Raw genomic sequence first — 17,888 nt, 5'->3', positions numbered from 1 at the left:
TTTAATACACCGACTCTTGTCAATCGCATGAATAATGTCTTATACACCCAGTGGTTTAAGTTGATGTTTCTTGAACAAATCTAACGTCATGAGTTCAAGTTCACCAAATATATCGGTATTTATCTTATTTTGTGTGAATTATTTTTTTAAATTATGTTAATATATTTATTGAATTGATGTATTATTTAATTTATGAAGACTTTAATTTAATTATTATATAATTATCATTTGAAAGAAAAAAAAAAAAAAGAAAAGTCTTGTCAATCGCCGAATAGTAGGACTAGCCGGACAGATGACGACACCACTGTTCTCACGTAGTTCCTCACAATGTTAAAAAAATTGAGGAGAATAAAGCAATTAATTAATATATTGAAACAGCAGATAAAAATTAGTACTTTGATTAAACTTAATCTGATGTTTCTACACATCTACTATTACATGAATTAAAATACGATCTCAACATCAAATATCCGAATTTAGGCCTCTGACAAAGTTCAGTTTATCGTTTATTTCAAAACCCAAAATTCTTTATAGTACATATATTAATTATGAGAACATGATATATATGATTTTGATCAAATTTGTGCTTGAGATATCTTAATCGTCGTTAGGCTTGTTTTGATAGTTAATAAATAATAATAAGGTTCCCATGGCTTATATATATAGTAATAAAACAGGAAGCGTGAGATTGTAGTACTGTAAGCGTAAAACTATTACATTAATAATAAGCGCGACATTGAAGTTGTCAAAAAGATTATCTTATGTATATTGGTCCGTTTGAGGGTGGGCAGCTCCTCAAATATTTAATAGGACTCAGTGTGAATGAATGTAATAAAATAGTTACCATCATCTACTAATAATTTAAAATTACGGAAACTTCAAACACTAATATTTGTTAAAAGGTATTGTTCAAAAACAGGTTTATTAAATATTGCATGGTTGCCCACTAGCAGCAACATTATTCAATTAACCATGCTTAACATAGTGGGAACATAAAAAATCCAAGAAAATAATAATAAAAAAATTATGGTGTAAATTTGGCCTGAGAAATGGAGGTCCGAATCCCAAGCACGACACTGAAATGTATGCAATAAACATAGGTGTTCGACGCAAGCAAATACGTAATTGTTGGTATGTAAGAAATATCTTGAAATACATTAATAAAAAAGTATTTATTTATTATTATTATTTTAATGGGTGTGGATGATGCCAGCGCATGCACACAAGTGAGTGACAGTGGTCTCCATAGGAGTGGGACTACCAACCAAATAAGGCATCCACTGGTATGAATTTTTGTATATGTGGAAAGCATAAATCTCCCAATACCCAGGGGATGAAGTCCTTAGTATCCGCCTGGATTCCTACTCTCTTCCACAACCCTCTCTCAATCTTATCCATTCAAATTCCTTGCTAACTTTATTATTATTTTCTCCTTTTTCTACAACCCAAATTGCATATGAAAAACTTAAAACATTGCAAATATTTACATATTCAAACCTATTCAAATATTTAAGTTGTTTAAATTTTTTACTACATCTAGCTAGCATTATGCGCATACGAGAAGTTTGAGTGGTTTATAAGTATTAAGGTCTCTTATTTCTAGTAAGACGTCTTTTCAGTGAGAAACTAATGAGAATGACAATATTTCACGCAAGTAAACATTAATTATATTGCACGCAACACTATCTATAGAAACAATTATGACTGATCAAAACTAAAAAGTGATGATTATTATTTCACTAGCTTAGATATAACTTTTTGTGTGATTATCATATGCGTTCCCGTAATAGCTTGAATTATGATTTTTTATACAAATTTAATTTGCAGAATTTTATAAAGAAAATCAAGTGGTCAAATTAATAAAAGTGAGGAACCAAATTCCGAGTTAACAACTAATTTCACATCATAATATCAAATCAAATTCAAAGACGTAGAAGAATAAAAATATACAAAAAAGGGGTCCCAAAATTTCCCACCATCCGACCAACATAAGTTGTCAATGCATGCACACGCTTGGATGATTGAATAGCTACTACTACTACTAGTACTAGGACCCCACCCCACCCCCCTTCACCCTTCCCTCCTTAATTTGACTAATGTGATTAATATCATTTTTGCTTCACTAATTGAGGCTGTACGTTTAGGATTATACTCTTAATTGTCTTTTTCTTACTTGTTTCCACTTTCTTACAGCTGCTTTATCTCTTTACGATCTCCCATTGAAAAGGAAAATTAAAGGTTGATATATTCAGAAACATCATGACATGCTGATGTCTTAACGTGGCAATGTGTAGGCTTCCAAATTAAGTTGGACCACACTCAATTTGTTTATCTTCTTTTTTCACAATTTTACATCTTTTGATCTTCAACTTGAATGAAGAATATATTACAAAATGGAAACTATTTTTTTGCTTTAAGAGATTTTATTTTATAATCTAACATTCAAAACATAGTTCGGAAAATTAATGTTTAATATCCACCACCCTTATATTGGCTGGTGAGGTAAATAGCTCTCTTTCTGAATCGAGAGAAAACAAAAAACCCTTATACGATGCAACCAAAAATTAAAAAGCAATTTTCTTACATAATTAATATACAATTTAAATATGTGGTGAAAAATTACATGTCATGTGATCTTTTCAAAATTTAAAGTGTATTATAAAATTGATTGAGTTAAATCAAATTTAATTTGAGTAAGAATTTTTCCGTATTCACGGTGCACAACTATTCCCATAGTATTAGATCAAGAAAACCAAAATTGGAGAAATGAGATCTAGCAAAGAAGATTGGGCTACTGCATTCTATAATATTGGGTTCAGAATTGTATACTCGTTTACTGTTGTGAATTAAGCCCATTAACATGAGAAATGGCCTCCCTGGTTGGTTTTAATAATTGTTGGAAAATATATCAAAATACTGATGCAGAAATAATAGACCTATCTCCGTCTTTCCTGGATTTTTATTAATGGACCAGTAAAGTTGTGTCTTTTGTCATCTTAGGTGGTCGGAATTATTTCACTGGGCTTAAAATCCACTAGCTGAACAGTGCAAAAAACATGATATTTTTTTACTTTAAATTACAACTGATTTTTCTAAAATTTATCATAATTATAAATATTCTATCGTTGTTTAAAAAATTACACCTAATTTATAAAATTACAAATACCCCATTTATGACAGCTCAATATAGGGAGATCTGTAGTTTGAAGAAGGTATTTGTAATTTTTCAAACAAAGATTAGATATTTGTAATTATAGCAAATTTCAGGGGAGCTCGTTGTAATTTATCCAAATTCTTAATGAGAAAGCAATAAAAGTCAATTTGTGTGCGACGATATTTCATGTCTAATCCCACAAATCATAATTTTGTGATTGGTGTAAAATTTATAGAAATGATCAATCATAAATTAAGTATCACACTTACTCTATAATTGAATTATTTTGACTGTGCTAGACCCGGATAAAAATTTTCCCAGACGTTAGCTGGTATAATTAATTTTCGATCTCTCCAAGTATGTCCTTAGGATGCAGTACATGTGATGAGGTATCAATAGTTAAGCTACATCCGCCAGTCCAATGCCTGAGTTAAAGTTGGTTTAGGGTTATAACAGATCAGTCATAGAGCTAAATCTAAGAGTAATTAATACGCTCATTATCAAATGAGTCAACTGATATTTATAGAGGACCAATTGTTGGGAATTGTACAAGCCTCGAGTCCTCTTGAAAGCTCTTGGATAGTGTAAGCATCAATGTTCATTACCCGGGGGTTTCAGCATCCGGTTAAAAAAACACGGAAATCCTTGTTATGTTTAATAATTCCTTTGTTTTTGGGGGGCAAGTCTGTCGGGTGAGGAGGCGGTGTTTACTGTTTAACCCTCATCAGTACCTGTAAACGCTTTCTCTCGACATGTAGATAGGTGACAAGCCATTTTCAGACCGGTTATCCTAAAAACGAGTTGACGATGATTTTCAAATGAGAGCACCGTCAGTGGTTTCCTTTCAATTTGTCCAAACAAAGCGTGTTTAATTACGTATAGGTACGTACTATGTTGTTTTGCGAATTGATAGTGGGCCTGATTGACTACAAACAACTCCATGGTGCTCATCATGTCGTTAAGATTTTTTCTTGGAGGTTGCAAGAATAATGTTATCAGCACCTAAAATGTTGTTGTACCCTTTTCTTACAAGAAATGTCGCAGCATGAATCTGTTCACATTTGAGAATATGTCAGGTTTGAATGATTGTTTGATTGGCTAACATTACGGGTTCTTGGATCGCCTTCTTGTCTTTGACAAAGACAGACAAAACTAACAGCTAATACATGCCATTTTCTATTTCAAGAGAAATAAATTCCTATTTGGTCATCTTATCAATTAAGGCTGCAGTCATTTTCAGTATTAGAGTTTCGGTTTATGTTGAAAGTTCTATTTGTACTTATCAAGTTCTGCTCGTACTTATCCTTTTGTTCTCAATATTTATTTTTATTAGTATTCCAGTATTTAATTTTTGTTGAGTCTGTTGACAACTAGAGTTCAAAGTGAGTTAGTTTTCTTCTTTAGTTAGGACTCTATTCATTATATATAGTCTCACATCTCTGTAACTTTAGCACTAGAGAGTTTAGATGAATAAAAGACTTGAGTTTTTAGATTAATAAAACCTAATTTTTTCTTCTCTAATTTATTGCCATGAATATACTCTATTCCCCACACTTCAAATTTTAACAGTTTAGAGCATCCCTTGAACTCAAGTTTCAAAACTTGTGAATTCCTGAACTTGAAAATAGTGGAAAAAATGTGGATAGCAAGTGTGAAAATGTGGTTTGGACCAAACTAATGCATTGTTAATTAAATGTGGATAGCAAGTGTGAAAATGTGGTTGGACAAGCAATTAATAATTGGACAATGTACGAAATGGCTTTCGGTGAGAAATGATGGGGTCCTCCCCTCTCTATGTTTAGATGTCGCAACCAGCAACAAATTTCATTCACAGAACATGGGATATATACATATGCTTAACGTAATTCGTGATTGATATTTTAATTAGTAATTTTAAAATTTCATACGTGAATGTTAATAAGACACATGCACATCGTATTAAAGTCCACAAACTCACTGTTTATATATAATTTGACCACGCAACGTTGAAAATATACAACCAATTAGCCAATTAGGAAAGAAAAACTATATATACTTGATTTAATTAGACGGATTTATTTTACTAAACTTATGATATAGACATTCATTCTACTCTTCTTTTAATATCAGCAAATTTCGTGAATTTCACTATCCATGATATTTATTTTTTAGATGAAAACAAATATCAAGAATACTAGATATAATTTTTTAAAATATAAAAGGTTTACGTGTAATTACATTAAATTTCATAGGACTGTGTTATTATTTTTTAATATTTTTAAAAGCAAAAGAGGGAGATCTAGAGTATTAACCTTCTAGAAAAATTAACAAGATCCAAATGAACAGAAGAAATTTTTTAATCGAAATTTTAGGCATTTTCTCTATTTGCAATTTTTTGGTTTTGTTTGAAAAGATCGGTAAAACCCGTGAAGAGAAGGGACCCTATTGTCTTGATGAAGCACAGCAAGAATTCGTAAAACCCTATTGGCATTGGTTCCAACTATGTTTTCTAAGAGTGCCCGAAAGACAGCCCTGCTCTTTTCTTCGCCCCCACAACCCCACATGCATGCCACTGTTTTTCCCTCTTCTTTTTTTTTTTTTCCTATTTTCAATAATTAATTAATTTAATATTAGCGTTTTTACCTCTTCAGATATATATATTTCAGTACCCTAATCTCATTTCTTTCCAATCTCCCTTTGAGACAACTCTATCATCATCATCATCATAGATCATTTTGCTATATATATATATATATCATCTGTCCAATTATTCCACCAAAAATGGGTATCAGAAAACACAATAAATTGTCACAAAAAGCAGTAATTAAGCAGATAGTGAAGCGATGTTCGAGCCTGGGAAAGAGACAACATGGGTATGATACTGAAGAAGCGGTGCTGCCGTTGGACGTTCCGAAGGGGCACTTTGTAGTGTACGTAGGTGAGAAGAGAAGCAGACATATTGTCCCAATTTCATATCTGAGCAGCCCAGAATTCCAGAACCTGCTTCACAGAGCAGAAGAAGAGTTCGGATTTGATCATGACATGGGCCTCACCATTCCTTGTGAACAAGAGGTTTTTGACTCCCTAACATCAATGCTTAGCTAGAAACATATATAAATATTTCAAAACTATTTACATATATATTATCCCTTGCTGGGTTTTTTTTTTTTTCTAAAAAAAAAGAAATTAATTTATCTTGGCTGACGGAAAAATGAAAACCCATGATAATATTATTTCGGTGGGTTCTTTTTGTATGTATATATATATATATATATATATATATGTGTGTGTGTGTGTGTGTGTGTGTGTGAATGTAAGGAAAGTTTGAATCTTTTTTTTTTTTTTTCCTGGCGGTGGTGTTTCGTTGTGATTAGGTTACAACTTGTAAGTACCCTGTGAGGGTTTTATTAATACCGAAGGTATTTCTGTTTCTTGCTCAATTATAATGTATCATTCTCTTCTCTTTTAAGTTTATATTTTTTATTTCATGTTGGCATAACATAGGTTCAAAATTTACTTAATCTGTATGAAATAAGATACAAAATGTAATATCAATTTATATTAAAAAAATTATATTTTATTTTCTCCTTAATTACTAATTTACTAAATTATGGTGGTAGGACATAATTAAGAGGAAGCCATGAATTTGTAAAAAGAGGTAAGAATTGGAAGTATGGGTAAAAGATGCATGATCAAGGTGGGACGTCTATTTAGCATTGATTAGCTTGAGAGAGTGACATCTTTTCAGTAATAATCACCATTCTTCAATACAACTCATTCATAATAATTATTGCCTTCACATATTTCAGGAATTAATTCTATCTATATTAGGATAATTATACTATCTTTTCCTGATATTTGGTATAATTATATGTAGATCCCCTGTGATTTGGGTAATTAATCTAACACTTCTAAGATTTGCTTTCGCTTAACAAGTAAATCCCATTGTTATATTTATAAAAAAAATTGAATAAAAATTGATATTTACCCCCAATTAATTGGTAACTGACTTATTGCAGATCAGACAATTTTTTTTTTTAACTAAACTATTCAACTTTAGCCAAGTTTAAATGTCATCAACTTTTCCTATTTTCTCACATGTATAAATTAATATACGTATATATTTCGGAAGATAAATATTATTGACAGATTGTATATATATAATTATGAATATTTCTGCTGATTATTTATAGTGAATAAATTTAGGCGGAGTATATATGATTGTATCAACATGATCGATGGATGTAATAGTCACATAGATCAGATTACTATATAATATTTCACTCAAAACACTAGAAAGAAATAAAAGGTACTCATTATTGAAACTCTGTGATTGGTGACATGGAAACTACTTATTATTAAATTCTACAGAGAACATTTTAAAATATTCAGAAAAATATAAAAAGAATTCAGACAATGGTCACATGTAGAATAGTAACATGATGCAACACATGTCGCGTTCTAGCTAATTAATTAGGGGTGGTTTCTAGTTGGCTTTTTTATGCAGGGAAAATTTTGTTGTATATATTATTCACCTATATACTTTGATTGCTTTGTCTTACCATAAATTATTCGAAAAATTCCATGTTTAATTCTTTTTGCCTGTATGCCATTTTCTTTATTCTCAGGCTATACTGAGTGTCCTCCCCCCCCCCCCCCCCAAATAATATCAAAATACCAATCAATAATTATAACAATTTTATTAATAAACTGATAGGGGTCAATGCCAAACGCCATGCCTAAAAACAGGTGGCTTTTAATAATAATAATAATTAAAAAAATTATAAACAACTTCATAGAAAATGACTACAAACAGCCACACATCAATTCAGTGAAATTTAAATTCATAGTCTCATACTTATTTATAAAATCAAACCGCAACCTGATCGTACGTTCAAGTATATCAAATAAGATAGAGAATATTCAAGTTCAACATAATAACTTTCAGCCAGTAATACAAAATCCCAAATGCATAAATCTTAAAAAAAAAAGAATAAATTTTGTACGTGAGGAACTAAAATACTCTTTGTTTGTACCCAGCTAAGTCCCCCTTTTTTTAGGCGACAGATCATAGAGTGAAACTTATGTCAATTTTCCGTAGCAAAGTAGGTGTAGAGGTTACACTTTACATATTGGCAGAAATTCTTATTCAGACAAGGTCTGTTAGTGTTATTCTTTTTTTATTTATACACAAATCATACAATAAATATATTGCATTTGCTATATAATTAATTTAAATTCAAAATCAGATCCAATTTAACTTAGAATTTTCCATACATGGGCACATGAAGCTATGAAAAAGTTGGTTGATTCTTGGACAATTAATGAGTATGTGTGAACAGATGGATGAGGTAATAAGAACAAATGTCTGAACTGGCCTTTAATTCATGGATGGACTTTTGTGGAAGGATGACATTGTTTTGCGACAAAGTTAGAGCAGCTGCCATATTCTTCCCGCATCTAATGTCTTGTCCTTTAAATTTTCCAGTTGGGAAGTTCTAGTCGAGGGACAAGCCATCTCATCTATATTTCTCACTTTATTGGTTCAGTACCCTCTAGAAAAATTTGCATGTGGATTGATATATATATATATATATACACACACATATTCTAGCATTTGAAATATTTATTTTTTATCTATTCACCAATAAAATATTTTTTATCAAATTAGCTCATATTAATATGAAACTTAGCAAAATTGAGGGTGAAGATATACTTCCTCATTACATGCATTAACGTGTGAAAATGTATAAGGTAGTTCGGTAATAAAAATATTTATTTGACCTACAATAAGTCAATAATAAATCATTCGGGGTAAATATGTTTTTTTTTTTTTTGTTAATATCAGTAAATTCGATAAATTTTGACCAATGAAGATCTCCTCACTATTGAATTTATTTAATTTAATTAGCCCATATATTAATATAAGTATTAGAAAAATCAATTATTTAAAAACCCGAATGGATTTGAGGATTACGAAAATGACATGACATCGGCCTTCATTTGAGTCGGAGAATGCATCTCAGATCCACGGAGTTAATTTCCATGTGATATTGAGGTAATTGATCAAAGTAAAGACCTCAACATATCATGAAATATGAAGGTTCCGATCAAAATGATTATACTGATTTGAGTTTAGAAGAGTAATGCAGATCATACATGTAAATTAATTTGAAACTAAAACGATCAGATCCTATGATGATGATCCCAATAGAAGAAGGAGATTGCATTCGACCTCATATTACATGTAATACATAAATAGCAGTTAATTCCGTCATTTGAGCTTAACGTCTGTGAAAAAGATGGTAAGATTATGTACAGGTCGCTGTCCTTTGGCCCCCTTTCCTCATGCAATTCCAACCGTTCAAAAGGCGCTAACATAATGATCCAAATTTAGTGAATGGTGGGGCGATGCAATGTATGATCATTAACCTTCATCTCCTCAATCCTATTCCCTCTTAAAAATGTCTTCTTTCAAATAATAATTTTATATTATTAACAACCCACTATTTAAAAAAAAAATAGTGTAAAATTATACAATTTTTTTTTTTTTAGCTCTCATCTAAAATGCTTTATTATTAGAAAAACTCCAAATTCCTTCATAATTACTGATCTGTGCTTAGAATCCTATATAGGAAAAATTAGTAACCAAATCGGGAATAGCCAAACCTGAACCCAAAGTTTTCCAGAATGAGAAATTTGAAAGGGAAATATGATGAATCCGCTGTTACTTTGCGTGCCTTCCTAGCTCAGTAGGTAAGGTTCAGAACCAGTGCGGGCGGGTCAATTCAAACTAAAGTGAAAACACCTTTCGAATTGTAGCCAGATGGGAAGACCAAGTTGATTCTGAATAACCCTGTCGGAACTACAACCAAAACACAGGTAGAACAAGGTTGAAAAGGGCCATTCATCTTTATTTACATAAAAAGCATAGGTTTCTTGACCTGGATATCACTAAGGAACAGCCACTACTGGATCAACATACCATTACAATGGTAGTGAACGCAGTACTACTGTGCATTCTTTCCTTTTGAGGAAAAGAATCTGCTAAATCCACGAGTTTGTTTCTCAGGTGTGGGGGTGGAAGAAGCAGAAGAGGACACTGACTTTGTGGGACGGTGTATTGGATGATGTGATCGGACTGGTGACCTGGCTGTGTTGTTTGCTTCAGAGTCAGATGGACTTCGTGGAGCATTGAACGGATCCAAGGTGGATTCCGAGCCTGCTCTATGCAAATTCAAAGAAGTGGCTATATCCATTTCAGATGGATCAATATCTGGCACGCTTGTGCCACTTATTGTTGGTTCTTCATCAATTAGGACCTCAACCTTTTGACTCCTTCCATTATTTGGTGAAATGAGAGAATCTGTTTGGGGACGGAAAGCTTTCAACTGCTTACCAAGAAGAAATATTGTTTCTTGACACTCTGCCAACTTTTCTGCTGCTGCAGCTAATTCCTTTTCCTGATTCAGAAGAACATAGGGATTTTAGTTTTTGCTAAACTTGATGACAAACAAATAATAAGGATCGTGACTGTCAAGGCAACCATGGAAATGATCAGTCCGTCATCATAAATCTTCCTAGAGTTTTTGTTAGATTCAAGGATAATTCAAATTATACGGCTTCCCAAGGAAACCACAGAATAAACAAGATAACCATCATTTCTGAAGGTTTGTTGAACCCACTGAGAATTCATGTGAGTTAGGCTCTTTCTGAGAAAGCCACTATAATTGTTGAAGCTAACAAAACAGGAAAAAGATATATGTTCATAACTTTGTAGTGCCAATGCAAAGCACATTCTTGCAGCAATCTAGCTCCAGAAGAGTTGGAGCATACCATCTCAATACAATTTCTCATTGACAAAACACTTCGATGACAATAACCAATTTTAAGAAAAGTAACTTGGAAAAGAAAGGGTTGCAAAAGATGAATGTTGTCAACTAATGACTGAGCTTTACACTCAGCACTAGAGAAACCATATTAGGAAAGCAACTATAGGTAGTGTGTTTCAGCAAAAGTTTTGATAGCAGCTGTGCTAGATATTTTCAAAAAAAAGTCATAGTAAATGCAGCAACTACTCTACCGGAGAATCAACATATATATATTTACAGGGCTTTACCTGGCTAGTTTTGTCATCATTATCAGCTGCCTGGGGACTTTCAATCCTGACATGGAAATATCGAGACAAGGCCGATGGGGGTTAGAGATCGAACAACATTGTTATATAATAATATCATCTCAAACTAGGGAAAGAAAATTAAGTAATCTAATTTAGACTTGGGCAATAACCGGAAATCATGGGAACATAGAGAACGAAGACACCCTTTGTATAACTACGTGTATTATGATCCCTTTGTATAACTAAGTGTATTATGATCCCCTTGTAATAATAAAACCGGTAATGAAAATGAAGAGGCTTCTTTGGGGAATCAGAAACATAGATTCTCTTTTCTCCTGTTGAGCTTACACCTGCAACCTAACAACTTTCAGGCTCAGAGGTTCTGCAATAAATCCACAGGATGAAACAAAGTGAAACAAGAAAAGAGTAAATGTATATCCTAGATGCTTGTTCCATAAGACCTTAGTTCTCTGATATATGCACACAGTTTAAAATAATCTTTTCACACACTTAAAAAAGCTAAATGGAAATCTTATGACACTACACATCATGTGCGTTAAGATCAAGGCCAGAACAATCTGTACAGCAAAGAAATCAAACCAGCAAGGCAAGCATGTAAGATAAGAGAAATTTATTACTACCTTTCCAGCTGCTCTTGGAGATCTTTGCATCTGGTAAGTGCATCTTGATGACTTCTTTTCTCCTCTTGCAGCTCATTATACAAATTTTCTATTTTCCCTTGGAGAAGATTAACTTCGGTTTGTAATTCTTCTGCCCGTGTTTCTAGTGATCTGTATGATTCTGCCATGCATTTCAGCTGTGTCTCAGCCAAGCTGTTGGACTTTTGTGCAGATGTTAACTGTGACTTAACTTCAGAAAGAAGCTGTTCTGTCTCCTGCAACTGAGACTTGGTGCTCTCTAAGTTTTCTGTGCACCTAGCAAGATCAACTGCCAAATTATCTTTATCCATTTTCAGTCGTTCAAACTCCTCCAAAGAACATTTCCATGAGGCTGCTGTTGACTCAGAGGTTGGAACAAGATTCGCATCATTTGGAACATCAGGATCAGATGCAGAATCAGAAAAGTTGCCGCAACCATTTGGATAGCTTTCTCTGGGTGAGTCGACTACAGTCTTATTCTCTGGTAGAGCAATCTTGTCTATACAATCAGGACTACCAGTTTCCACTTCGGAACTCTTAAATCCCAGGACATTGAAGTGCAGCTCACTTGCTTTGCCTAATACATGAGAAATGTCGAGAACAAAATCAACCAGATCAATCTTGCTGTTAATAGCTTCGCTATATTTGGCAGAGAACCTATCAAGGTTTTTGTTTAGTCCATCTTCATCAGGAGATGTTCCTGGGACAGCCTTAGCCTCTTTACCAAAAATCATAACAAAATCATAAATGTTAGAGATGGCTATTTCCAATTCTTGATTGATGGTTTGCCCAGTGGCGGCACATGAGTTAACATCTCCAGACAAAGATATAGCCTTCGTGGATGTTATTTTGGCCTCCTCTGCAAGAGTCTGAAGATGACTTTCTGTACCAGAACAGTCAGCTGCCTCCACAACATCAGGCACCGAATGGTGATGCAAAGTGTTAAGCATATCCTGCATAAAACATCTGATGTCTGCTATAACTTTTTCATTGTCTTTTTCCTTAGAGATTGACTCAAGTACGATAGATATTTGTAATTGGAGTTTCTCAAAGATGTGTGAGTCTGCGTGCAATTGAGGATTTGCAACAGTTTCATCTTCTTTTGAAGACACTAGAGGTTTGGGGCCATGTTGGTCCCCAGATTGGTGCTCCGTTCTCATGGCGGCTTCAGGTGGAGCTTCATGCTCTACAAGTTCAGATCCTCTATTGCCTGTAATGACTGAAGCATCTAAATTCGAAACTGTTCCATCTGATCCATGGGATAGATATGCTAATTTCTCCATCTCTAGAAAGTCATCCATAAGGTCCAGGTGATTAGTGTTTTCAGCTCTGCATGGAGTTTCAGCTCTCTTTTCCTTCTTAATATAGGAGAGCTCAGACAACGATTCTGTAGCCCATGAACCAGCACAACTTATATTATCATCATTTCCATCTTCAGATATGGAGGTAAAACTTGGTGGAGTGCAAGCTTTTTTACTAGAGAAACCTTCAATTGCGGATCGGGCATTAGATATCGAAGGACTTCTCTCTTCAGCATTAGCTTGCAGTTGTGATTCCAAACTTTGAAGCTTGCTGGCCGTCTGGGCGCATATACTCCTGGAAGTTTGCAATTCATTGTTACGCCTTGCTAATGCTTCCTTCAACATCTTTGTTTCTTCATCCATAGCTAGTAGGCGTTCCGTAAGTAGCTCATTTTCTTTCTGGTACTTCTGTAAATTGTCAAGTGAAAATTCAGGCAGCTGGGACGAGTATGCAGGAGGTTTCACCGGAGACCGCCTAAAACGAGATTCTCCATAATCTCGGCCCAAGTTTTCAACTTCAAGTTTCATTTGTGCCAGTGCAGCTGGACCAGGTAGTTTCTTCCGAACAAGACCTCGTAATCTTTGACACTCTGCTTCAAGCTTAGCAATTTTCTTCACTCCCTCAAGATGCTGCTTGTTTGCTACTTCCGCAGACCGTACACTCATTGTCTTTTCCTCATTACGAATTTCCACCTCTTTCTTAGCAATATGGAGCTCGTATTTGAGTGAATTTACTTCTTTTTCACAGGACTCAATGTTGCTCTTTAGAAATTCTATCTCAGCTTCAGCTTGTGATTTTTCTTCACTTAACTTAATCAGCATGTTAGACCGATCTTGCAAAGACCTTGAGAGTGCAGCATTTTCAGCAGCAGACCTCAGTAGTTGTTGGTCCAAATTTGATATTTGTGCTTCAAGCTCGAGCTTCATCTTGTCAAAGAGCTTTGTTTTTTCAAGAACAACTTCATGCAATTTTTTATCATGTTCTTCCTTCAAATTTCGTATCTGCCTCATACATTCCTTGAGAGCCCCATCCAAATGTGATGCCCTATCTTCAGCAGTAAGCTTTAGCAGTGTGACAGATTCCAGATGATTTTTCAATGTTGCAGCTTCCGCCTCGGCTTTTTCCCAACCTGTGGAAACAATTTTTTGCTAATTGAGTCACCATCTATTTTCAAGAACAAAAGAGATGCATGACAAAACTTGAAACCTGAGATAGCTTCTTCAGCAACTTTAGCATGTTGTTTCACCAGGTTTTCTTTATTGGTAATTTCTGAATTCGCTTCAGATAACTTTTCACTCAATTCTTTCACTTCATCTTCTAAGGTTTGCACTTGTTCTTCGTAGGACTTCACTTGATCCTCCAATCCAGTTAGACGTGTATATGACTCCACTGAAATTTGGACATACTTTGGCTTTTTACCATTGTTATCCTGTTTGCCCTGTAACATAATAGGAAAATTAAATGACGCCCACGATATGCATGAAAGGTCACAAACTTTTACTTCCTTGTAAATTGATTAAGGAAATTTTTCAGGCAATGGATACTCTCAACTAGATTGTAAATCGCACAATCATGGAAAATATAGCCCGACTGGAGGTCAGACTTTACCCTCCAGAACCATAGAGCAGGAGAAAAGCAAAAGTACCAAGGATATTCTCGAAAACACCTCTATCAATACAACCAACTCACCTTCATGTTTGAAAACCAGAACAAGTTTTGTGTAAACCATGCAGTATGGCATAGTCAGGGCAGACCATATTTTGAAAATCAGAAAGCTTCTGATCATTCAACTGCCCCGACATTTCCCTATTAAAAAAGTCAATATATGCACATGGTTTCTTCATTGGTTGTTTCCAGCAAACAATTAGATTTCTAACTGTTCAATGCACGGAATGCTCTTTCGCTGCTTGTTATTCCAAATGTTAAAAAGCAATTTCTTCCAAACAAGCATAAAATGACTCACAAGGTGCATGGTGATCGTATTTGAAGAATAAAAGTACCAAAAGAAGGGGGCAGGGGATGGGGGCTTGTGGAACGACAGTGATCTGCAAGGGAATAGAGGTTTAGCCACTTTCACCTCATCAGTAGAATACAGTTGAATAGTCAAATTTTGTGCTCCAGACTATCTAAGAATTAAAAAAAAAAAAAAAAAATGGGATAGATGATTCTTGAAGCAATCGAAGGAATCTATTAAATACTCAGGATGCCACGATACTTGGCAATGCAAAGGAACAAAGTAGATTCTTATATGACCCAAGTGATATTGTAGCAACAGAAATTGGGTGGAAATAATGTTAATAGATGTCAGTGAGCAAAGAAAGTAAAAGCTCTACACTCAACAACAAGAATCGAGCATAATAATATGGACAAACCTTGTCATCTTGAGTTCCACTTGTGTCTGCCACAGCTGCAGAAGAATCTGATGCAGAAACATTAGCTTTCTCAGCTGCTTGCTTATCTGATGATTTTTTCTTCCAGGGCCAACTTCTTTTATCCATTGCAGGCTGTTAATGCAAACAAGATTGTGAAAGTGAATAATAAAATAAGTCAAGGTAAAGTTATATAGTACACGAACTGCAAAATGCAGCTAATACATTAACAAGATTGTGAAAGTGAATATAAAAATAAAGTCAAGGTAAAGTTATCAGTACAAGAACTGCAAAATGCAGCTAATAATTCATTAACAGTAAAACACCACAAGACAGCCAGGGGCAAACCGCAATGTCAGTCTGCATTCAGAAACATTATATTTCCAGTCAAATCTTCATTGCATATTCTGCATTACAGAAATGATCAAAACTTTGAGCAACCAACTACCCTGGCCTAGATAACAAAAAATATGCCAATGAAGATGAAGGAAGGGTAGGCCACCAAAAACAATCAAAATATATAGCATAAATGCTACATTCCATAATCTAACAAATACAGAAAAGAAAACTTTAACCCCGCATGTCCTCTCCTCTATGGCATAAATTTGGCCTAAGCCGGATACATCATTCATCAGGAATAATAAACAAAATATATTATTTTAATGAAGTGAATTACAAGTCCGGCCAAATTCAGAAAAACAGTATCATCAACAGACTTTGATCCACAAGAACCTAAACACGAGACCATATTGCTCGAAATGCAGCTACATGTAATGGTTTAAATTTCCATGTCCTCAAACAATTTAAAAACCTATACTGACTCAAAATCCATTTATGATCCGAAATAATAAATAAACATTCAACATGATGTAGCTAAAATGCGCATCCAAAAAGAGTACTCCTATTTAGCTCACTAAAAGTCTAAACCATTTTTCTAATTAGAACTTAGGTAAAAACATTGGAGATTCACACCAATAATTCTTTACTAACTACAGATGTAATTGAAATTAAAATGGCGACCACTTAGAAACCAAAAATGATTTACAAGACCTCTGAAACTTCTCGACAATAAATTAAGAAAAGAAAAGGGAGATTCCCTCAAAGCACAAAACCCAGAAGCGAAGTACCCATAAGAATTGGGGAAAAGAAAAGGAGAGAAGATAAAAACAAACAGACGGGAAACGGAAAAAGTGAAGCTTTTTCAAGTTTTGTGCAGCAGCAAGAAAGAGAAAGGGACTTCACATAAGAACAAAAAAAAAAAAAGTAATTGTTTTCCAGAACACAGAAAACAACGCAAAATGCAAGTATTGAATGACGCACTCCACCTCACAAGAAACCAAAAACTCTACAGTCTACACAGGCACGCGTCTCTCTGCTACAAATTTCCATACTCACCAGCAGCAATGCAGTTGAATTGTAATCCAGATAAACAAATTAGAGGAATTCGAGGTTGATAATGTAGCTGGCTTAGTGTGTGTTGTGCGTGTTTTCCTAGAGAGAAGGGACGGTGACGATGGTGGTGGTGGTGGAGTGGTGGGGAAGGAGTGGTCGTGCGGATAGTGAGTTGTTAAAATTTCTCTGCTCTGGGTGGTGTCATTTAAAAGGCAAGAACGTTGAAAAAGCTCCAAAACTTCACCCTTTTAAATTTGGACCATAATTTCGGTGTAATAAAATTAAAAAATTTAATGAAAGTTTGCAGGGTATTTTACTCTACGGAAGCAAGGAATATCTACATCCTAGTAAGATTATATCCAGACGTCATCTCGCGTTTTACTAACATAAGCATATAATAATAATTTTTTATTTATTTATTTTTTAAAATATATTAATTAATATAAAAATATCTGACATATTGAATTTGTATATATTGAATAATATAGTAATTATTTTTATAAAAAAAATATTATATTATATATTAGTAATAGTTCTTCATTTAATGATTTTTTATTATACAAAATAATAAGTAAATTTTTTGTAATAAGAAATTTTAAGGTGAAAAATATTTAAGCTATTAAATGATTAATTAATATAAGAAGTAGGGCAAAAAGTTAGAAAAAATATTAATTAATAATTAGTATTGTTATATTTTACTTTTAAATAAAATCGTCTTTTTTATGAATAAAGAAACATTTATTTATTTATTTCTTCAATACGGAAAAACGTAGTAGGAATACATTTGTAGCGTTTGGTATATCTGGGTATTATATTATGTGGTAACAGTGTGCAGTTGGATTTGGGAATAGGATGGAGTGAGTGCAATGACAGGATTGTCCTTGAACAAATGAGGTATTGGCAAGTGGGTGACA

The 17,888-nt window shown here is 33.9% G+C and overlaps 2 protein-coding genes across 6 annotated transcripts; one reads left to right on the top strand and one right to left on the bottom strand.

Moving 5' to 3' along the window:
- The first annotated feature begins 5,430 nt into the window (after nt 1-5,430).
- On the top strand, nt 5,431-6,573 carry LOC105159581 (protein SMALL AUXIN UP-REGULATED RNA 51). Its single transcript, XM_011076692.3, has one exon. It carries the CDS (start codon nt 5,915-5,917, stop codon nt 6,236-6,238), a length of 324 nt encoding a protein of 107 aa, XP_011074994.2. The 5' UTR covers nt 5,431-5,914; the 3' UTR covers nt 6,239-6,573.
- Nucleotides 6,574-9,920: 3,347 nt separating this feature from the next.
- On the bottom strand, nt 9,921-17,230 carry LOC105159334 (filament-like plant protein 4). 5 transcript variants are annotated; one of them, XM_011076358.3, is made up of 7 exons: nt 16,978-17,230; nt 15,931-15,989; nt 15,586-15,717; nt 14,420-14,651; nt 11,894-14,342; nt 11,253-11,298; nt 9,921-10,596 (listed from the first exon to the last, which is right to left on the bottom strand). In XM_011076358.3, exons 2-7 carry the CDS (start codon nt 15,946-15,948, stop codon nt 10,144-10,146), a joined length of 3,330 nt encoding a protein of 1,109 aa, XP_011074660.1. In that variant the 5' UTR covers nt 15,949-15,989; nt 16,978-17,230; the 3' UTR covers nt 9,921-10,143. The 5 variants fall into 5 exon arrangements, with proteins under 5 accessions (XP_011074660.1, XP_011074658.1, XP_011074663.1 ...); XM_011076356.3 differs by lacking the exon at nt 16,978-17,230 and adding an exon at nt 16,633-16,875; XM_011076361.3 differs by lacking the exon at nt 15,931-15,989.
- Between the last annotated feature and the right edge of the window lie 658 nt (nt 17,231-17,888).

The sequence above is a fragment of the Sesamum indicum genome, linkage group LG3 (assembly GCF_026168435.1).
Source record: "Sesamum indicum cultivar Baizhima isolate 11 linkage group LG3, ASM2616843v1, whole genome shotgun sequence".
NCBI classification, from domain to species: domain Eukaryota; kingdom Viridiplantae; phylum Streptophyta; class Magnoliopsida; order Lamiales; family Pedaliaceae; genus Sesamum; species Sesamum indicum.
This window is presented reverse-complemented; position numbering and strand designations above follow the sequence as displayed.